The sequence below is a fragment of the Drosophila tropicalis genome, unplaced genomic scaffold, assembly GCF_018151085.1.
Source record: "Drosophila tropicalis isolate 14030-0801.00 unplaced genomic scaffold, ASM1815108v1 contig_878, whole genome shotgun sequence".
Classification (NCBI taxonomy): Eukaryota; Metazoa; Arthropoda; class Insecta; order Diptera; family Drosophilidae; genus Drosophila; species Drosophila tropicalis.
In genome coordinates this window covers 5,397,217-5,421,542 of record NW_027173374.1, presented here as the reverse complement: position 1 = coordinate 5,421,542, position 24,326 = coordinate 5,397,217, and the positions used below count along the sequence as shown (strand labels likewise).

Sequence of the window (24,326 nt, the reverse complement as noted above, 5' to 3'; positions counted from 1 at the left end):
TGGAAAAATTGTCAAAGTAACAGTAAGGCCGTTCACGTTGCAGTGTCATTCGTTATTAATTAGTAAATTGGTAAAACCATTAAAACTTCCTTTCGGATGATTTTCCAGATTAAATTTATTTCCAAGTTTTAAAACGATTTGTAGATTAATTTAAAAGTTGAAGATTTCCTCCCAGTAACTTTGGCGAATTCAACCACTGTACATTGTCAACATTGAAAATGGAGTTGCCAGACTGTATAATATATTGCCGCTTGTTTTGAAAGGGAACAAATTGAATTCTTATTTTTGGAAGGAAGGAAATTTATTCTTTAATTTAACAATTCCAAATGTAACTTGTTTTGTAATGTTGTTGGTGCCCGCAAATTATCTCAACATGCTTAACTCAGTTAATTTAAAGAGATTTGCGGAACTCGTATATTCAATCAGAGTACGCCAGAATACCTGGCCATTGCCAGTAAGAAATTAGACGGAATAACTAAAAATGATGTGCATAATTTCTAAGACTAATCACTCTGCAAATTTTTGGCCATTATAAAAAGTCATAGCTTACCTATTATATTGGAAATAAATCTCTTAATGTGTTTTAAGACTTCAAAACTTTAGTATACTTTTTGCAATTTTTCAACAGGTTTCTTCAACTCTTTAACTTTTCGAAAGTGGTTTTAATACTCACAGTTAAACTTATTAAAATTCATTTGGCTTATTCCATCATCGAAATAGATAATTACATTTAATTTATTAAAACACAAATAAAAACAGTTAATAGCTATCATTTTATACGAGTACACGGTTTGATTCATTAAATAAGAGTCATACATAAATACAGATAAATACATATATGTATATAGAATAATCACAAGCAATTTTCTCGAAATTTAATACTTGACAATTAGGGAAATCATGTCGGGAAAATGTTTGTGTGCAAAAACAGAAGAAATTCTGTTTTTTTTTCGTCAATTAGATTCGAGTGATAGCTTTTTGCAAAAAGTAATATACAAATTGGGCTAATTATTAAGTGGGTGTGGGAGTGGAAGATGAAGGTTTTGTGGTAGTCAGCGGGTAAATACTGCCATCTGAGTAACGCATCAGGGTCATCAGTTTCAGCATGCGCAAATCTTCCTTGGCCTTATCCTTGTCCTTGTCCTTAACCGCACTAGAGAGCTGCTGCTGCTGATGGTGATTGGGAGGGTGGTTGTATGGGCTCTGCACTGATGGCTTGGTGGTCGTCTGATGAGATGGGTAGTAGGGATGCCTGATGGGATCTGCTGACTGGTCGGGTCTTTAAAATACTCAAGTCATTAACATTCTCTAAAAAGCTTTTGTTCGCTGACAATTGTTTCACGCTTTGCACATCCTTTTTCAGCTCTTCCATGTCGCGTTTCAGTTTGGCACGTCGATTTTGGAACCAGGTGATCACCTATGGAAACAATAATCAGGTGCCAATGAAAGTTTATAACAATTTTGAAGGCTTATACTCACCTGTGCATTGGACAGACCCAAACAGCCGGCTATCTCATCACGATCCGCTGGAGATAGATACTTTTGATATAGAAATCTCTTCTCCAGTTCGAAAATCTGTTGGTTGGTAAAGGCGGTTCTTGATTTCCGCTTCTTCTTTGGATTGGAACGCGTCGAAAAGATATTCAATGTGGCGGGATCTGAAATTGAAACGAATTGAATCATAAAGTAAGTGTGAGATGGACTATTGTTGATGTTTACAAGGGATCAGTTAACAAAAAAAGAGAAGAGATGATCGTAAAAAAATGACTTTATAGGTCCATTGACTCTATGATTCTACTTTCTTTATTCAATTCCTTTTTCAATTCAATCAGTCAAAAAGAGTTAAAACAATTTTCACAATTCAATGGAATTCATAATAAAATCGAAAACTTTTGTCATAAATGCTCCAAAAATAAAAAGAAGAAGAAGATTATGGAATATCATGTATATGAATATATATTTATATACACACTCTTGACTTTATGTTGTCCGTTCGTCAAGTTTTATGGGCGTTCACGCCGCTTTTGGACTACTTTCCTTTCTCTCTGTCGATTTTTGTTGGCCTCAGCGTGTTGAATGATTTCCTTTATGAGCGATGGAATCTGATGTTGTTTTCTTAAGCGTTTCGATTGGGATTTAATTTCGATTTTGATTGTCGGGTATTTGTTTTTGGCATGCTTAAAGGTAATATGTCTACTGATTGATGTTTCTCCAAAGTATCTCTCGCTGGCGGAAATCCATTTTAACTATAGGTATTTGTTTGTTGCCCGAATACGAAATCCCATTAAGTGTTGTTTATATCAATATTTGCGGCTCGCCCTCTGTCTGCCTCTCTCTCTCGCTCTCCCTCTCTCTGTCTAAGAGTTTTTTATTAATGTAAGAACAATATTTATAACATACTCGTATATTGGCTGAAGCACTCAGGAAATGGTTGGTTATGGCAGGAAGCCAGACGAAGGCAGCTGCTGCTGCTGCTGCTGCTGTTGTGGCTACTTCATTAACCCCTGCCAACGTCATCAAGAGGCAACAACTTTGTTGCTGTTGTTGTTAAACATGTCCGACAATTAACGATTGAGAGGTCCCAAAATTTAGTCCTTGAATCGGGCAAGGACGTATGTACATATGTGTCGCTAAGGGGTTGTTTTCTTTATGACTTTAGACTGGCTGCATTTTGCGGTTTGCGTTCGCTTTTGTAACCCAAAGCCATTTTGACACTCTACTTTGATGGTTTCATTGTGAAATGAACATTTATCTAGACTACGCCCCTTTCTGGTAGTCCTCGAGGGCCCAGGAAGCACGCATGATCATCAAAGTTATAAATGACTGACTATCGAACATTTTCTAAATGATCTGCACTACAAAATTGTTCTTTATGGAGGAAAAAGTATTTCAAACATGTTTTTGCCAATTGTTTTGAGTCCAAGTCTGAAACAGAAACTTTTATAAGATCAGAGATCCTTAACACAGAATGCAGGATGACTAATCAACATTGGGGATAGTCTGTGGAGAGCAACTTCAACAAAAATCGGAGCATGAAAGGAGTCAAAAGAAGCCGCGCCGTGGCTAATTGAGACGCAAACAACATAATGACGCATTGTCCTTAAATAAGTGGGTTGGTCCTTACAGTACAACAATACCATACAATATGGCACAAGAAACCAGCGACACACGATATGGCGTGCCTTATCGCTGGGAGACATCTCCAAGTACATGGAGAGTCAGGGCATGGTTAATGGTCTGGTTGGGTAATTAGGCAAATTAGCTAGACGCCCATAAATTAAGAGCAGTTAATTAAATGAATATAAACCTCTATAGTCATCCGACTCTCCTATGTACATACATATATAAAAGAAATGCTTTTAGATGGGCCAAAGGATTAAAGTTCCGAACATTCTTGTAATATTAGACAATTAGGTTAATTAAGTGGGAAAACGATGAAAATAATCAAAATGAGAACAAAAATGTTTCAATTAAAGCCAACCAGAAAATCAATCAGCCGAAATCAATCATCCCAAAGTGTAATAAAGTGCATTGAGAGTCTAATCCCCCCTTCTCTCTCGCCATGAGGAAATTTAACTCCAAGCTAAAAGATGCCAGGAAAAAAAAGAGATCAAAATCATAAGATAACCCAAATGGTGCTACCAAGATGCATATCTTTGCAGCTCGTTGGATAAGCCTAAAGTCCATTCTCTCTCACACACACACACACACACACACACAGACACACAAGGTGCTGTTCACACGCTCTTCAAATGGTTCAGCTACCTATCAAGATACCGCACAGTAAAGATTCTGGCCATGGTCCAGGAGAACCATGACATGTGGAATGTGTGAGTTTTTGTTTTTTGGATGCTGCTGCTGTGCCAGCGGAAGACTCAATTAGAAGAACTCAAAGTATAGGGACTTTTTAGCGATTTATGAGCACCAGGAATTTCACATTTTTGGAAGTTGAAGCTAAGCTAAATACCTGCCAATAAAACCACCATCAAAAAGTTTTTGCCGACAATGAAATTATGACAAAACCAACGACCTTCAGATGCAACAAACAGAGAGAGAGAGAGAGAGATAGGGAGACTTCTTTTTGGAGCTAAAAGCGCTAATTACATGCCCCGCCGGCGGAGAAGATGCAACAGTTGATGCTGAAGCGGCAGCAAAGATGCTAAGACCACAAATTGCGTTGTCCAGAAGCTCGAAAGCGTAATCAAAAACTAATTTTAATCCTGTTTGGGGCCACGCTGATGAGGGATCAGATTAATGCGGCGCACTCAGTCATTCACTCACTCACTGGAATGGATGGGACGGTGGAGGAAAACTGCTATCCGATCTGTTCTGATCTTTTTAGCGGTAGGTCCAAGTTAATTTATTCTAAATGGCTTTTTGAAATCCCCGAAAACAACACAAGAAATTTACTTATGACCACAAAAAAGAAAAGAAGAAGAAAACAAAAAAAAAAAACTGAATTCCGTCTCTGTGTTGGGCCAAAATGATGATTCAGTTTCATTTTCAGTTTCAATTTTAAATCGCCCTGGCCCGGACGGACCCTAGCCCCTGCATATTTTTCTCACTTTGGCGTGTCTGCGTGTTGTTAGCAACGAAATTGATGAGTTCGAGCAGGTTATAAAATTCGATACCATTTTTATTTTTCTTCTTTTTGGTCTCCCTGTCTCTCTCTGTCTGCCTGTTTGCCGCGTAAAGCCGAAATACAATAACACACAATTAATATAAGAAGATGAGACAAATTTAGCCGCCGACAAAGGCCAAGAAGCTCAAGCGCGCAGGCGCAGCTCTCCATAACGAGAAAGTTATAAATTTTGGTATTTTCTTTTCAATATCGACTTCTCGTACAAAACGTACAACTGGTGGGGTCTCTTGTGGCTCTCCTTTTGGCCTTTTGGTCGCTCTGATCTCTGGTCAAAATGTCGTTTTGTGTCGGCTGCTTGTTTACACGCTCGTAATGTTCATAATAATAACATTCGATGGGGCTTTCGGGCAGGTATCCCAGGTAGTCAACTAATCTGGCTTACGGCGGAGAGATATAATCCCCATGATCTGTGTAAAGTGAATGAAACAGATTGCCCAACAGATTAAAATTGCCAAATTGATATTATAATGCTTTAAATATCTAAAAAATTTGATGAGCAAATCACTTTTCTTAAGAGAAATATAAATTTTCTTAAAGGTTAATCTAAAAACTACTGGAAAATACAATTGTTGGGACTTTTAATTTACTATTTGCCAGTATTTAGGTCCTGCACAGGGTCCTATATTGTCTCCCTAGTTTCTGTTATCAAATAAACAGATCATGAAGTTGAGTTAATTGAAAAGTTTAAATATTAGAATCAAAATATAGAAAATAAGAAAGCATTTGAATTCGTTTAGAAAATTTGATTTCAATTTCTTATCCCTGCATTATCAAATTCTTAAATAAACTTGAAAAATCTCAGAGTTCCTTTTTGTTTAAATTTCTTTCTTTCTGAACTTTCTCTCATTCTCTGTCTCTGCTGTTGTTGTTGTTGTTGTGGTGCCTTTCAATGTGAATCCGAAGCAGTTCCCAAATTGACTTCTTTATTTAAGAAAGCAAAAGGTCCATTTGCAGCGTAAATTTTTTGGTCTTCATGTTTGGCCCGCAGCTATTTTGATTGCTGTGTTACATCTTGTAAACATTAATATGGCCAATAATTTTGGGCTACGAGTTGGCTTTTTGGGGGGGGTAATTTGCAGCAACGACGAAGAACATGTCAACGGCCCGGGGGCTATAATCAGATGTTGTTGTATGCAGGCGGGTTAATTTCTTCATACACGATTAATTCGATGGTCGTCATCGTCTTTGACTTTCTTTTGTGCGTCTTCACACACACTCACACACACCTATGGGGCCTATATACATACCTAAAATATATATAAACATGAACGGGTAAATCAACAAACCGTTTGCGCACGATGTTCACTCACTTTTGATGGCTCCCCTAAATTTACGGATGCCGGCAATTCATTAACGAAATATTGTGCTCAAGACGCTTTCACATACACACACACACACACACGATCGTTTACATATACACACACTCATATAATTGTGCGACCTCTATATGTATTTTGATTGATTTTAATGGCGGGCAAATCAATTGCAATTGCCTATACCAACTCGATCCAGTCAAGTATAGCGCCGAAAACGTGGTCATCCTTAATTCAATAATGAATATGTAAAGCCAAGCTAAACCATGGCCACACACTGATCCTGCCCTCTCTTGGTCCAATCCTCCCTCAAGTTAAGCATGCGCCGCGATGTGCTACGCAAGAGTTGGTACGGAAGAAAAAAAGCAAAAAGTAAAGAGCAACAAAACGAGAAGAAGGAACAACGTCTACTACGTCGGCATCGGGACAAAGTGTCGGATCTCTTTGATCAGTACATATAAAATACTATGGCCACGCCCTTTAAAAGGTAGATTAAACGAGATGGCGCTCGGGCAATGGGCAAACGTATACTTAAAGTTAACGTAACGTAAAGAGCAATGAAGTCAGTCAGACTGAAGCTCAGTCTCAGTCTCAGACGCAAAAGCAGACGCAGACCAGACCAAACTGGGATGATGTCTGCATGGGTTGACTTCGACTGCATCCCGAGGCGCACTTGGCTGCAGTTTGAATTGGCACAGTGCACAGTGGTTGAAAGTTACATTTACAGTGAACATCAATTACAAAAGTTGTGTAGTAGTTTATGCCACAATTTTTGTGTCAATTGTTCCACTGTGCAAGCTCATTTTGTGGCATTGCAATTTGAACGCTCAGCACCCGATGAATCGGTTGGTCCGAGTGGTCGGCGGAGGAGTGGCGAGTTGGAGGTGGCCATCTCAAGCCTCTCTTCGTCCCTTCGTCTGGGGGCACTTGGCACTTGATTTCTTTGCTTGGACCAAACTCTACTACATCATTTTTATGTTTGCATGCCCTTTAAGAACTGGGATGAGAGCCGGAACGGCGACTGGTTCTGGATCACATTTGGGATCGTTTGGGGCGGCGGCATTTGGCGGCATTGTTAAGTGAAAATCTGCCTTGTTTCTTTTTGTGCAATCGCTAACATCAGCTAACAATGGTCATCATCATTAAAATCCGATCAAAGAGCGGCAACATCTACGCTTTGGTTTTTGCATTCAAGTCCTTACCAGCATCTTCCTACCCCTTCCCCTCACCCCTTTTCCCAGCCACTCTCTCACTCTGCCATGGATAAGTGTAATGTAGGCCAAACGGAGGCTGGCTTGAACCTGCTTTGAGCAATGCTAGGTGGCCTAATGTCTTTATAAGTAGCATGTGCATATGTATACTGGTAAACGAGCAACTGGGAAAGGGTTTGAAATGTGCTTGTAATCAAAACCGTTTAAAAAAAAAACAACAAAAAGAAGAAAAAACTACACACACTAATTGAGTTAGAAGTTCATTGGGGGCTTTGAACTGGCCGACGGATCAAAGGGGCCGCCATCATATTGGTGGCACAACAAAGAGCGTTGACAACAGCATAAAGCCAACAATGCCCCAAAGCAACATACTAGATGAATGGATACATGGTACATAATGCTGATGCTGATGATGTTCATACTGAAGATGGTTGAGCAAACCGCTAAAATGGCCCAGAGACATTATAACATGGTTTTGACAACTCAGCGTTGAAGACGGAACACACCAAGAGGAAAAAGAAAAACCTTGCTACGACTTGTTAATGAGTATTAGCCGGGTTAGTATTACAATACGGCAACAACACCAACAACAACGATACCATTGATATTATGACAGGTTGTCATAAATTAAAAATTAATGAAACGAATCGTAGGCAGGGTATCTTCCACATCCTCAAACTAGGTACAAACTAACTTCCAGCCAGCCAAAAAGGACAGGTCAGGTAACAGGCCAACTGCATGCTCTACAGATCGATGGGAGATCTTGATCTCGATCGATGTTCATCGATTGTTGTGTGCCTGAGTTCAGTTCTTGGTTCTGTGGCTCAGGTGCCGGCATTGCCACCGCATTGACTTGCCTACCTTACACCTTAACAAAAACGAAGATCAAAGACCAACATTGCCGACTTAATAACATAAATTAATCTTCTCATTGTTGATCAGACAGAGAGACAGAGAAAGAGAGAGAGAGGAACCCAGAGAGAAACGGATTGAGAGAGGCCCTAAAGAGAGACCAGGAGACCATGGCTTATGCGTGCCAAAAATTACTTAACTACAAGCTATGCTAATTCGTCGCCTAACCAGATCCAATTAACAAGCCAACAAAACAGAACAGAAAACACAGAGGAGAAAAAACAACCATTTAATTTTGGTTTTAACATCGATTTGATTTCATTCATTATTTTCATCAAATGTGAAAGAGAAGGAGCAGAGAAGGGGGAAGGTCTAGGCCTTCAAGCAAAGCAAATCAGTTGGCAAAGATTTTATTTTTTTTTATGTTTTTCTTTCATTTTTTTTCTTAACCGGAGATCAAAGTAAATATGCCGCCGGCTGTGTGTGATACAGCGAAAGAGAGAGAGAGAGAGAGACGTGGCAAATATGTAGACGATTTTGATCGAACCAACTTGATGATGATCATCATATACAGATACAGCAATAACAAAAACAACAGCAGAAGCAGTTCGATCATCAGCAACAGCAGCATTAGGTATTTGAAATGACTTTCCGGCTTGAGAGAGTGGAAAATGAAACGAGCGCAACAAATTAGCTAATCAACGCCCATTAGTAGTAAGATATTGGAATTTATGATAAATTTCCGTTAATGCCCCATCCACACACACAGAACAGAACTCACAATTCAGCAACAAGTTAATTTACCAACTATATACCAAATATCCTCGAAGTATCTAAAGGCATTTGAGCAATGTGTGATAAAGCAGGTAACTTTATAATGATGCCTCAGCTACTCAGCAGGACGACAAAGAGTCTGCCCATGCCTGGGCTATAAAACAAGTGCATCCTCTCGGTCCTCGTCCCCTCCTGCTTTCTCCGTTGCATGGGTTTATGTATTAGTGTGCTAATAATACATAATTTTCTTGTAAAACAACAACCGCTGCGCATCGTTATCGTTATCATTATTGCGAATTTTTATGTGAGCCTGCATGTTGTTGGAACAAGCCATTCATTGCCCATGCAAAGGGAGTAGAAGAAGGCGTTGGCCAACATTTGCTGCCGCTTGCCAAGTGAATTGGATTGGGGCGACAACTATACGACAATATTATCTTATTTATGTTTATCGATATAGCCGGGTCGCCCGAGGCAGATAAGCGGCTAAATAACAGGCCACTGGACATATGCATGTGTGCTCGTAGGTTTTGTTTTTAGTGGGCGCCGTAAAATGAAAGGCCAGAGTCAGAACGGCAAGAGTCAGAACCGGGGCCAGAACCCGTAGCAACCAGCTGAGAGGCAATCGTCCGAGGCCTCTCCTAAGGTTAAAAGTGCTTGATCTTTGAGTCAATTTCTAGGCAAAATAAGATCACAAAACAATTCATTTTTTGTTTGATTCAGCATCATCGACTTAATTGCAGTTGCCATATATTTTACACCAAATGGTATGCCTCATTAATTCAAGCAATGACTAGAAAAGTTAAATTGTTTTTCAACAAAAAGCTATGATAAAACTGCTTTCAATTCGAAAACTTGGCCAAAGTTCTAAAAATGTTCACTAGAGCAGTGTGTTATTCATTCATCTTTCTGATTTTACTATTGCATTTCGAGCCCACGGATTCCCTTTATAAGTTAACCAATGTGAAGTGCAAATGTTATGATGAAACCTTTTGCACATTTAAGGCATGTGAACTAAAAGTTTTGGGACGTGGAATAATCGGAATGAATCTTCATGTGAAAATGTTACAGTTTCCATTGGGAAATCTTGGGGTAATAAGAAAAGATGCAACTGCAAAAATTACTTCAATTGCTTTTCCATTTCCAGGCCAAGTTGACCATGTATCGCAGATTCAATGGCTATCGCCCATTTCTATATAATATTTCCGTAGATTTCTGTGATTATCTTAAACACCGTAAGCGTTATCCCGTGATCCTGTGGGTTCATTCGCTATTCGAAGATAAAAGTAATATTAATCACACTTGTCCTTATGATGTTAGTGAATTGTTATTCCAAGTCAAATATTTAACTTGCTATAACTCCCTTTTATTTCAATGTAGCATGACTTTGTCGTCTCGAAAATGGTACTTAACGATAAAATGTTGCAATTGATGCCCTTGCCAAGTGGATCGTACATGTTTAAGATCATCGGTATAACCAATTATATACCAAGGGTCTTGTTAAACATTTATGCGGATGTTATTGAACCTGGCACCTGAATCTGAAATAATGGTATTTATCTGTATCTAATTAATAAATTTTGGTTTGAGCAAGGCGATTAATCGGATTGTTAAAATGCCTTATTTCTATATATTTGTTAACAACATCTGTTGATAAAAGAACTATGCTGATATTAAAACTGAAAGCTCTTTTCAAATGGTTTTTAAAATCAAGATAGTGTCAATAGTTCGGTAAAGATCCATATGCATTGAAATTTATTGTTTTTTTAATAATTACGCCATGGTCTATCATTATTTCCATTTTTCATAATTCAATCCATATGTTTTAAATACTTCTTAAATGAATTCAGGACCGCATTCAGAAATAAAAATACGTTTGGTAATGATATATGCGTTTTAAACCTCGTTATCATCATAAATATAGTATATACATATGTAGATTCAGCTGTTGTTTTGGTCATGATTCATTAATTTGGTCAATGACTAATGAAGTTTAATTGTTTTGAACAAAAAACTATGATAAACCAATGTCCATTTGGTCAGTTGGAGCGAAATTCTTGAAATGTTCACTAGAGTAGCGTGTTATCTATTCAGTTTTCTGATTTTACTATTAAATCCTGGGCCCACAGAGTCTCTGTATAAATTCACAAATGCAAAGTGCTCATGCTATGATGAATCTTATTGTACTTTTAAAGAATGTGAACTAAAGGTTTTGGGACGTGGAATGATCGGTTTGAATCTCTATGTAAAAATGTTACAGTTTCCATTGGGAAATCTTGGGGTAAGTGGGAGAAATTCGAAATGTAAATTTACTTTCAATTCAATTTCCATTTACAGGCCAGTCTGACCATGTATCGCAAATTCAATGGTTATCGCCCATTCCTCTATAATATCTCACTGGATTTCTGTGATTATCTCAAGTATCGCAAGCGTTATCCGGTATTTCGTTGGTTTCATTCGACTTTCGAAAATAATAGTAATATCAATCACACTTGTCCCTATAATGTAAGTGAATTGCTGATACTCGAAAATTTCTAATTCAGACGATTATTATTGTTTTCAGCATGACTTTGCCGTCTCAAAACTGGTACTTAACGACAAAATGTTGGATTTAATGCCCTTGCCAACTGGATCATATATGTTTAAGATCATCGCTGTAACCAATAATATACCAAGGGCCATGGTGAATGTTTATGTGGACGTAATTGAACTTGGCACCTGAACTTGGGTAATGATATACCATCATTTATCTGTATCTAATGTAATTTTTATTTGCAATTTGATGTATGTATCATTTTAATAAACAATTTTTGTGTTTGTGTTTTGTGATAAGCCCTAATCTTAATCTTATTTTCTGATTTTCGATTGCCAATGTAAACGCCCCTCTGCTGTTCCTTCCACCTTGTATCAGCAGCCATGACTAACCCATCATCCATTAGCCAGACGTAACAAGCTTCCATTTGGCGCTTTAAGTAAACGGGAGCATGGGAAGGGATGAGGGAGAAACTAAACTTATTTTTTGCATGTTGCACCAAAAACTAGTTACGCTTATACATACATATTCGTATATATATAATTACGGAGCGTTGGCATGATAAATAATCAACTGGCTACAGAAACCATAAATTAAAGTATTAAAATGCGTGTGCCTGACACGCAATCTGCAAACTATATACATACATAACGTATATATATATATTCATATATAGACCTATATAGCAAGTAGTATGGCCAAGTTAATAGAGTGTACTGGGCATACTGGGAGGGGAGGTAACAGCTTAGCACCAATCGCCGACCACCTGACGACAAGTTTTAGCCAATTGTTAAGCCGTTGATATATGTTAGTGCCTTACATACAAACGATTAGCATATCAAGTTGATATTGTATTAAATTTGTTCTGTTATTACCTGATTCTTAAATTATTCAAATGTAAATCTAACTCCCCCTTAGATCCGTCTTTGTAGATGTCAAAAGTAATTACAATTTTGGCTGATGACAAATTTTTTGCTTTGTTGCTGCTGCAAACAATGTCAAGATTTATTTAAATATGTATACACACTCACACATACATATATTTGGATAGATACATACTGATGCCACGCACACGCTGACACAATTTTAAACTAGAAATTTATGGGCAAATATGCCAAAAAGCGACGACAAGTTTTTTCTCCGTTTCTCTGTCTTCTGTTCTCGAATGCATTCGACGGCATTGCAAAGTCCGTTGCAAGTCAGTGTCGCCTTTTTGGAATTTATTTAATTAAATCTACGCCCCGTTGGCAGCCGTTTCGGCTTCCAGCTTCCAGCTCTCAGTTCCCAGCTGGCTACACCCTTCCCTTCTCCATGGTCTCCATGACTTGAGTAAAGCATAAATTGCATACTTTATGCATTTGAGAAGGCCGCAGGCGCTTTGGCTTAAGCGGCCATTACGCATACGCCGAGTTGGTCAGGGTAGAAAGAAAAGGGTGCGATGGAGACGAGAGGCGAACAGAGCGAACAGGCAGTTTATAAATGATGTCTTATGACAATTTCGTTGGCGTTTATGAATGTCTCTCTGGTCCCATGCCAGAATCTTGAGGATGCAACTGGTGGTCAATTGGGATTAGCCACTAGAAAACGGTCTATGCATATTGAAAAACGCATCTTTAATATAGTTTATACATTGCCTCAATAGCCTTACAGTTAAACTCAATTCCATTCTTACCGCCTTTGAACAAGTCAACAAGATAGAAATAGCTCAATTATTCTTGGTACTTTCGCAATTTAGTTTATAAAAATAGAAATATTATCAAAAAATTGAAAATCATACACAAAGCTTTTGGCCATGACCAGGCATACATAAGAAGCGTTTAAAAGATTTAATAAACAAAAGACAAAAACAAAAAAAAAAAACGTTTACTGAATTCTCTTACGATTTGGTTTATATATGTAAAATGGAATTTATTGTTTAATTCATAAATTCGAAAAGTAACTAAATATCTTTAAAACTTTCTGAAATTAAGTACAAGTTTATCTGCTGGCTATCAGGCAATTAACGAGTATATCAAATTCGGACAGTTTCGATGGACTTTGGTAAACATAAATTGCTGTCCAATAAAAGTAATATGTGGCTTATATGAAGAGAGAAACCAAGAAAAAGAAGAAAAAAATATTCACATTGCTTACTCATACCCACTTCGCAGATGTATGTAGATGGGGAGAGGGCTATGAAGCAGGGGAACTGAGCCGCAATCCAAGGTGTGAGTCCCACATTGTTATTTCCGAAGAATTCATGTTATTTCCTACGTACGAACGGCAAACGGCCAAGCCAATTCGATACACACTTTTGAGTCTGCGTGTGTGTGTGTGTGTGTATTTGAGTGTGGATATTTGTGTCAAAACTTGTTACGTGGGCCGATTATTTTTGGCCAATTTGAAAGCGTGTGTTGGGTTTTCATTTTCACCTCTCTTTCTGTATGCCTTGTCAATTGATTCTGCATCATAGCAGCAGCGACTTTTGCTTATCATCATGATCATCTCGAACGTTCATACACAGGCAAAGTGCGGCTAATTTATGGCTAAGAACAAGCCAAAGTTAACCAAATGCCAGCTCTTTAACATGGTCTTTTGTTATACTATCAACACCAGCAACAACAACAACATCAACATTTATTTATATGAACATTGCAAGTAGGTATACATAAGGTATGTTTGTCTGTCTCTCTCCCCCCCCTTGACTCTTTGTGGCAGTTGTACAACAAAAGGCCATAGTTAAGCATAATTTAATAGATACGCGAGTCAGGCTTTTGCAGTATCTCTTTTTATGGTTGACACTATTGTCTAGGCCAAGTTTATAGTAGTATATGTGGGGCTGTCATAAGTTGATGAATGCATTATTATTAATGTTATTGTTGTTGTTGCTTCCAGCCAGTCAGTCAGCCAGCCAGCCAGCCTGCATACTTTGTTGTTAGGCCTTTTGTTGAAAAGCGTTAATTGAGTGTTGCGAATGTGCAACGGCAATTGAAATTGTTTATGACTTGCAGTTGCTGCTGCTGCCTCCGACTCCGACTGTTGACTGCCGTTTCTCAGGCTCAATAATGTGATGCAATAGCGATCTACTACTAATGGAACTACTCGGCTAATCAGCAAATCTTAGATATCCTGCACAAAAGGATACCGCTCGCAATTGTGTGTACTTGACAATGTGAATAACCAAAAAAAAAAAAAAAAAAAAAAACACTTTAGTTTTCCATTTGAAACCACATATATACAAAACATATGTAATTATGCTTTATTAAGATGCAATTTTCATTACGGGAATTGACGGGAGACTCTCGGTAGCTGGGGCCACTTGAAGCCAACAGACAGACTGACTGTCGGCCACTTGAAGGCGACGTCAGCGGCGGCATCAGTTGCAGTAGCCTTGCCATAGAAATTTTGTATCTTTTTGTTTTTTTTTTTTTTTATACTTATTTAGTGGATTTTAATTGCCATAATTAGCGAGAACTGGTAGCTATGGAAAGAAAGATGTTCAAGTGCTCCATGGTGCAACATGGCTGCCAAGGCGGAAGCGATTGGTCTACCCGCTGCTGCCATAAAGATAGGCTATAAATTAACACCAAACCGATTAATGAAAAGTGCCGATCCATATCGCTACACATGTTGGGTTTCTTTCGAGACACTTGGAGACAGCCACCAAGGATATTGACACATTAAAATCAATTAACTCGACCAACTTCAGATGGCCATTGAGATCTATGTACATTCGATTCGATCTAATGAGCTTGTTGGTTTAATTGTGATTCGTTTACTATTCGATGTGTTCGGTGTCATAAAAATTTACAATCATTTAAAGTCTCTGACTTGTAATTCGTTAAGGTTCCGACTTGGCCCAGACTGATCTCTAACACTTCATTAAAACTCACGAGTTTTGCATTGTAAATTAGTGTACTCGAGCAATTGCAATTAGTGTGTTTATATGGCCAACAAATTGAGGTAAATTCAAGTTAATCATTAGTCCATATGGAATGCTTTTATTTTGTCTCATTAATTTTAGATTTAACTCTTTTAAATAAGTGGAAAATTATGATTCAGAGTAGTCAGAGTAGTGTATAATAAAATTTAGACTGAGAGAGAGAAAATTTAGAAAGCTCAACAACTTCACTTCAAATTTATTTCTTTGTTTTATGGCAAAACGTGTCTAAATTATGACAATTTAATTGTGCAAATTACAAAGCGAATTGACTGACTACCCCACCAGACTTTGTCAATTAATTAATCGTGCAAGAAATACTCCCGAAATATCAGAAGTTGTCAGTTAGTAGACATGCCTGTGAAATGATCAGACCGAACAAATAAAAAAAAGGCGAAACGAAGGAAGCCAAATCAAGGGATTCGACTTTAAAGTCCTCTGTAATAGCGTTTCCTATATAAGCTCATAGCTAACAAGCCCAAGACCCTGACCAATTGATGGCTCAAGCACTGCTGATTTTCTTGTACCCAGTTTAATATACCTCAAATACACATGGATGCAGGGTAGGGCAAAGAGAGCACAACGAAGACGAAGACCAATCCCTGACTAAGTGCCACTTGAGCAACAACCCTTGTGCTAGTGTATTTTGCGTTGTGTTGTTGGTGTTAGTTGGCCCCTGGCATTTATGTTTAACACTTTAATTGTGATTACAAGCTGCAATAAAAGGTTGCTTCGGCTCTTTGACTGACTGACTGGCTGACTGGCACTCGAGGCAGCGGCAACATTGGCACTGGGCTTATGGCTTATGCATGTCTAAGCAGCAAGCAGCAGCAACATCAACGGCAGCAACAACACCAGCAACACCAACAACAAGAAAGCGCGTCATGTCGCTGGCTTTATTAAATTACTTGTCAAAAGTGCATACACGACGAGTTGCCTTCCCCCATTCAGGAGGGGAAGAAGGAGGGCGTCTCAGTGTCGGCGGACATGAAAAAAAAAACAGCCCCCCCAAAAAACAACAACAACTGTACACAGTCATCTACCTACACTTACACTACATGCATATAGTATACATATATATAGTATTTGGCATGATATCCCCTTTCGTTTGGCATAACGAGACTTGTCATAACAATTTTGCATGAAAGCCGAAAAGCAAAAAAGAAAAAAAAAACTGCAAACAAAAATGAAAATCAATTATAGCCAACATTTATGCATGTTGCTAATGTTGTTGCTGTTGTTACATCTGCGATCTTTACAAAATCCAAACCAATGGGGATTAATTAATCTTGTCAACGAATGCAAGTCATTTACATTCAAATGGTCGAGTAAGGGAGAGAGAGTGAGAGAGAGAGGGGCGGACATCACATAGGCAAATCAATTTTCTTCACACTTTAATAAACGATTAAACAAAATTACAGATTCCAAACTATAGGAAACTCGGAGCTATAGAGGGGATGTTTTGTTCGAAGCTGAAGGTGTTAAATGTTTTTGTTGACATTGCCATTAACTTAGACACAGACACACACACACACACACACATACATACATGCACACCCTCTATCATTGTCCGCCCCCTTCAAGGAAACAAATTTCGTAGAAGCAACAAATTTTCACAGTTTCCTTTTTCGATTTTATTATGAAGTTTGTCGTTGTTTTAGTTCCTTGTTTTTATTGCTTTGATTGTTTCCATTCCAGTTCGGTGTAAACACCACCACCAACAACAACAACAATAACAACAATTTGTACAATGATTTTTCCAAATCATTGAATTCTCTTTGGGATCATTCTGTTGTTTAGAAATTTGTTATGCTTTCAATACAATTTTATTAGAATCGTGAGGGAAAATGTTCTTTGATGTTGGTATAATCAAAAGAGTGTGAAAATGACTTATTACACTAATTAGAGCAAGTCGATTGTCGGCAAGAAAATCCAGCAATTTATCAATTGAAGTTGATAAAAGATAATAAAGTTTCTAGGTTCAGAACTGGTCTCCATATACTAAGCATAATTTTAAGATGGATAAAGCTTAATATTAATAATAAATTACTTTTCATTGAAATCAATATTTTGTCAGACATTAGAAACTTCTGTTGCCATCTTGATCATTTATGGACTGAGACGAATTACAATTGAGCCTGCTTGGCATAACAATGCGAATGGATGGATATAAGTATTCATAAAACGAAGACCCTCAGATAAGATGAAAACGGGGACATTCCACCTGTCTGGCGGATCGAATGTTAGCTATCAAAAGACACCTTGCCAATCCAAGGAAGCCTCTTCCTTTCCCGTATTCTTTTACTTAGATGGCTTCCACCATGCTCTTAATTCTTTTTGTTCACTCTACTTTGGCATTAATGTCGCCGGAGCCGTAGCTGTGAATAATTTCCTCATCCGTTGGCCTTCCCTTCTGCTTCTTGTTGGTTCGGCATCGTTGCTAATGATTTGAATGCTTTAATTTATGCTGGCTTTTCAACAATTTATCATCAAAAGACTCGGCCATCAGAGGCGAGAGAGCATATAAATATGATTTGTCGTTGCTTGGGCCGGGCATTTTCATGATTATTATGAATAGGTGTACATACATACATACATAGATAGATATGTATATACTTAAGCAGATTGCAGAATAATTGCCAACAAAGGAAAAACTGGTTTTCTTACCAGATTAGATCAAGGCGATCGAGTAAGGCGCCGAGTGACCCATATAATTTTTATACCCGATAACTGGCCCGAAGCAAAGCTGGAAAATCTGTTGAAGAAAAGTCATGCTTTGGCATCGGCTCCTCTTGACCCTTCCTTCCATTCTTGCTTTCCCCTTCTCTGAGACCAACTTTAACGCGTATTCTTTGCTGCATTCCTTTTGCAGTAGTTCACTGGGCTGTCTGTGAACGCATCAATCTCTTGCATAGCATTTCCTGGCCAGCACTGAGACGTCGGGAAACGGGTGAGGACTGGGACTGGCACTGGCCCCTCGGGGTCATTGTGGGGCCATTTGGGGGGCAAATATGCAGGGGGCATGCAGAAAATGCGTTTTTAAATGGCTTTTTATGCGTGGCGCGGGCTTTTGATGTTCGACACCCGATGCCGAAAATTCACAGCTCTGGCGGTCTGGCAAGTCTCCTTTGCAACTCTCCTTGAAGTTGTGTGTGTGTGTGATTAATGTTTGGCATAAACGCGAATGTGAATGCGTTCCTTTTTTTGCATTTTGTAGGACTTTGACAAGGTCCTGACTTGAATGGCCGCCCATGTGTCTGGTTTGTAGTGCGATGTTCGTTCGTTTGTTGGGCTTCCTTTTTTGGTTTTCTTTTTGAATAACAGTTGGAACTGGAGTTGATTTGACTGCCTCCCATATGGTCTGATGATAAAGTTATTACCAAATTGTAGTTCTCTCTGGATCTCTCTCAATCTCTTTGGCCCTTTTTGCAGTTTCTCCCTTCCTTCCCTTTCCGTGGCAGCAACAACACTGCTGTCGATGCTTGATTTTCGCTTGTCTTTATGATCGGCTTGTCGGCTTTGATCTTGACGCCGTTCTACCAAAGACCTTACCCCTCACCATTGCCTCTTGGTCTTGGACTTGGACTCGTAGTCAGAGTCGCGGGTAATGACCAGCAAAAGGAAAATGCAACTTGAGCTCAATTAGTGCTCATCAAAAGCGTGCAGGCAGCACCTCAGCTTTATTCAGTGCGTTGCTTTTGCACACCTTTATTTTATTTTATTCTTTCTTTTTCATTTTTTTGTTGTTGCAAATATCTTCTCTCTCTCTCCCTCCCTCACTAGCTAGGTGTTTGTTGTTGTGTTGGCCTTTTAGCAAGGCGTCACTAGTTCTTGTTCTTGAACCTTGCCCATGGTATGCAATTAGCTTCAAGCGTTTCTCATTTGGTTGGACCACCCGTGTGTGTGTTTCACTCTCAGTGCGTGTGTGTGTGTGAAAGCAAATCAAACGATCAAGCCGATGTTAACCATTCGAATGCTACCAAAAACTGTAACCACGCAAGCCAAAAAAAATATTCATCATATACGGACTAACACCTTTATGGCCAACTAGCACGCAAACTCATATTTCTTCCACCACTTTTACTATGGTAAAATTATAATTTTTAATCAAATATTTCGAGGCGCAACCGTTAATTAGCGAATTTATATATAGTTGAGTCGAGCGCCAGCTTGTCAACTTGTTTGATATCCCCCCCCCTGAAAATGCTTCCAGGCATTTCTGCAACATTTTCCATACATATTTCACAATTTCACAGCTGTTAGAATGCTGCTAATGCCAATTTTGATCAACTTGCCAGAGGCTATTCAGGCAAAACATGTCTCAAATCTTGTATCTTTCAACTCTCGGACTTTTGAGTATACTATATGATATGATGTCTATGGCTTTTGCTACTATTCACGGCGTTTTAATGTCATTAAGAGATTTTTGTTGAAACGTTGCTTTGCTATTAATCATTTAAAATGATTATTGTTGTTGTTATTGTTGCTTGATTTATGTTATTTTTGTAAATTTGTGCAAGCTTGTTGAATTTCTTAGCTATTGAATGAGGGTGCGGCGCATTCTGAAAATTCCCAATAAACATTTAAAATGAATGAAATTGCATATGCCAAGTGAACTTGTGAAGTGTCTGTCTATGTTAAAATACTTGAGAATTTCTCTAATGGTCAATCAGTTAAGCTTCGAGTGCAATTCCATAGAGTAAAAAGGCTTAATCGCATATAAAGATTTGATTATGAATATCTCACTAGTTCAAGGTTAATGAACAACTATTTAACCAGGAAATGCAATACGATTAATAATTATTGGCAAATAACTTTTGGAAACTAATTACAATTATAAATGAAAGGTGTTTTAATGTAATATTTTGCTGACCATCAATTAAAATTAAATATATATTAACTTGTGCTTGATGTACTTAATGACTATATTCAATAGTTTATTAAACCAGAAATGACTTAGGCAAAAAGACTTTCAAATTGTTTGGCTACTGAAGATATTTTAACTTTATTCTTAATTCCAACTGGAGATGAATTGAAGAAACTTTAACATTGATTTGTGGTTTATTCATTACAGTTGATCGTAAACGGTCTCAGAAGGGGAGTCTGTGGCAATTTTGATAACTCTTTGAACTGGCAAAAGGACCCACTCGAAAATGATTGAATTTCCTAAGCCCAAAATCGTTATTATCAAAAACATTTCCTAGATCTACATACTTGCATTTCATTATATGAATTTCCAACTCAATTTCGAAGTTATCTAAATCTACTTTCAGAAAACTAGCTCACGATATACAGGCATACAGATAAATTTCCTATGATAAGGTTGTTTGAATATACACATATCTCTTTTTATTAACGCCCCATCTAGTACTAGTAATTAAGCAAAGCCATTGCCTGTTGTGCGATGGAGATTTTTAATTATGGGCCCATAGCAAAGCTAATATTTAAGCAAGAATTATAAATCAAATAGCCACTAATATAGTAGATAGATATCTATCTAATGCAATAGTAGTAAATACTATACTATGTATGTAAAATAGGTATGTATTTGGGCGATGGGGCGTGGACTAGAACTTAGATAATCACGTGCACGCCATTTTGAATGTCACGTTATAGAGCTGGAGCAACAACGCAACAACAAGAACAACAAAATTCTAACTAAGCCAGAAAACCTAAACCAAATGACTAACTTTGGTCACATGCAATAGCAAACAGCCACAACAACAACAACAACTGAGCCAAAGGAGCAATTTTCCAGCCAATTTTAGCGACTGTCAATTTATTGTGTATACGGCACATGCGACACGTGATGGATTGTTAGATGGATGATTAGATGGCTAGATGGTTCGATGGCGTTCATAACAAGTCAGTGGGCTAAAGAAGAAGGGATGGGTAGGGGGGAAAAAGTTCTTGACTTGTCAGCCGCAAAAATTGCATTCTAACAATATTGGTTTGAATCCATTTACATGGTAGTTAGCACACAACTCGACACATTTTCCATTTTTAACTTGTAATTATTATAATTTATGCTTAATATTAGTTGCACAGGGCCCATCTACAAACACACACACGCACACGCACACAAACACATACATATATGCTCTCTATTTACATATTTGACTTTGGTCTCACTGTAAATTAAGTATACGTCTAGTTGAACTAATTAGTTTTGACTGTGTCTTTTAACTGAGTGCCAGAGTGCCACGCCCCGAACTCACGACCCGCTAAGACCCGCATTTTGTAAAATGTTTACACTGCTATCTGTCAAATCAACTGTCAACCCAATAGTGAGTGCCATCGTTGTTTTGTTGTTGTTGTTGTTGTTTTTCTGCGTTTTGTGGTTCATGCTCGACTGCGTCTCAGTCTTTGGGTCTGCCATTGCGGCTGCCTTTTGTCAAGTGGGGAAAAGTTTCAGTAGTTAAATTGTAATTAGGGATGCATCCGCTGCCGTTGACTGTTTGTATCTGAATGTGTGTGTGTGTGTGTGTGTGTGAGTGTGAGAGTGGTGTGCTGTGTATGATTCTTGTGCGTTCAATAATGCGAGTTGCCTTTGCGCCAATTGTCTTGAAGTTTTATCAACCGGCACCACCATAACCACCACCAACACAGCACCACTACGAAAGCCATCTCCAACTCCATTTTCATTTCCATTATTATGTTACTCTCACCGAAAGAGTTTATTACTTTTTGTTAGCCTTTGAGGAAATGCAAATGAATTATGTAATTTTGTATTTTATGAAAGATGTTTTAGATTGAGATTTTGACAGATTAGCAAATCTTTAAGTAGTTAAAGATATTAATGGTTCTTTGTATATACAAAGGATAAAATTGACTCATTCACAATCAAAAGGGCAATGGCTACTCACATCCGTTACTCTCTAATTTTTTGAAAGAGCATCTTACTTTCGGTGCGTGAAAGTTGCTAGTGATTTTCTTTTGTTGTTTTTTATATGTAGTTTTTGCGTTCATAATTGACGAGCCCTAACGACAGATCCCCTTACCCCCATTGTTCAAATCACTGCAACTTTTCAGCCATTTTCATTATAATTATTTTGTTTACGGTTGCTCTTTGGTTTGTCTTATTTATCTGCTTGCAATCGTCATGAAGTGTTATTAGGTTTTAGTAGTTTGCTGCTCCTAATTACCAGCAAACGGAAGTGGGTAAGAGAGCGTAAGTAACTATGTATAGATATAGTATAAAATGAACTACAAAGAAAGCACACAAATTGCAAATTGTAAAATGAGAGGGGAAAAGGAACTAAGAAGTCCACCCTGTCTACTTATCTACCGGATGTCTATACCTTGGGAAAAATCAAATATATCAACTCAACGGCGCTAAAATATCAACTCGCAAAAATTCAATCAGATTTCTCCTACTTAAGGCCAGTAGCTGGCAGTCGGGCAAATGGACAACTGATTAGATGGCGTTGGCAGTGGCTAATCGGAGCGGAAGATGAACCAATTGGTTGTTGTACGTGCGGCGCGTAAATTCAATTTCAGTAGCAACCAGAAACGAGACTCGGTGGATGGTCGATGGTCGATGGTAGGCTTGATGGATGATGGGGTTTGCGTCTTAACGAGAAATCAACGCCGCTAAGCAAATTATGCCGAACGATACGCATGCGCCAGAGCCATCAAGTGGATCTCACTCTCTTTCACTCTGGGAACGGCAAATCGCAATCAAAGCGCAGACCGATAGCCAACTCTGGCCGAGACAGAGTCGGATAATGCTTGGAAATTGATTTCGGGCCACCTCAGGCAGAGATGACCTTACTACTGTTTTTACGCCTTAAGCAGAATCTCATCAAGACGTAATGACAACAATTGATCAATCGAGGAGCCATCGCCGCTCGAGCAGTCGAGTTAATGGTAATGATCACGATTATGATTACGATTACGATTATGACCAAGAAGAAGCAGATGATTGGGAACGGCAAGGCAAGTACATTGTGTGGAGTCTGCTCAGCCACCTTGTTGTGAAATCAGTTTATATTAAAATGTAATTTGTTTGCGGTCAGACTTACCCTGCTCCTCGTCGAAATTTTTGGTGGATAACTGAAAAAGTGCATCGAGCGGAGTGTCTGAGCCAGGGCCAGCCGATTTTGAGGCATTGCCAGTGGCTGGGCCATTTGCTGGGGCAGGGGCAATGGATTTCTCAGTGGCCTGGGTGGGAGCGAGGGAATCTATGCTACTGCCATTGCTTATGCTGGAACGATGTGAACGCTCCGAGCTACCATCCTCGGAGGGTATAATAGCGGGATCCATACTCATTTGCCGCAACAACTGGGCCTGGGCCTGAAAATGCTCCTGCAATTGACGCTGATAATCCCAGGCCAGTCGCTGTTCATAGCTATGGAGTAGAGCTGGCGATAGAAACGGATGAAGACCAGGCGGACAATGGAGAACAGGAACTGGGGCACCTGCTCCATTGGCTGCCGGCACCTGAAGACGTTCCTCCAGCTGAACGGTGGGTGGTGGCGGTGGCGGCGGCAATGGCGTGGTTACCTTGCTTTCCTGCTCTCGATCCTTGTCATCGTTGCGGCCAAGTATATCGGCTATGGAGAAACTCTTGATGCGAATGGCCTGACCGGCGGGTTGAGTGCCCGCTGGGCTGGGCATGGGGCTGCGTAGGACACGCAACCGTTTCAATGTCATGGGCCTCATTATCGGCGGCGGAGGACTAGGTGAGCCCACAGAGATCTCAGATATGGCGGGACTGCTGCAGCTACGTCCATTCGGACTCGGTGTGGCGCATTGAGGCATTTTGTTTCTATTTTTGATGCTCCAATTCGTTGAAAACTGAGGGAGATTCTTCGGGGGATCCTTTTTAATTTTTAGCACATTATTTCTAATTTTCTTTCATTCTTTTCTTTGTTTTTTTGCGTTGACTTCACACTTTTTCAAGGCGACTTAAAACGCGTCGGTAAAAACGCATTGACGGCAGCCGTGCAACGCGCTCTGCATTCAACGTTCAACACAAACACCAACAACGAAAATGGCTTGAGCAACACACATGCCTCCGATTCAGAGAGTATCTGCCACTATCCTTCTCTCTCACTCACACACACACACACACATACAACCA

General features: G+C 39.0%; 1 protein-coding gene across 1 annotated transcript; it reads right to left on the bottom strand.

The window, feature by feature from the left end:
- Positions 1-816: 816 nt before the first annotated feature.
- On the bottom strand, positions 817-24,204 carry lbl (ladybird late). The gene is made up of 4 exons (XM_068299845.1): positions 23,266-24,204; positions 1,480-1,658; positions 1,332-1,417; positions 817-1,279 (listed from the first exon to the last, which is right to left on the bottom strand). Exons 1-4 carry the CDS (start codon positions 24,002-24,004, stop codon positions 1,012-1,014), a joined length of 1,272 nt encoding a protein of 423 aa, XP_068155946.1. The 5' UTR covers positions 24,005-24,204; the 3' UTR covers positions 817-1,011.
- Between the last annotated feature and the right edge of the window lie 122 nt (positions 24,205-24,326).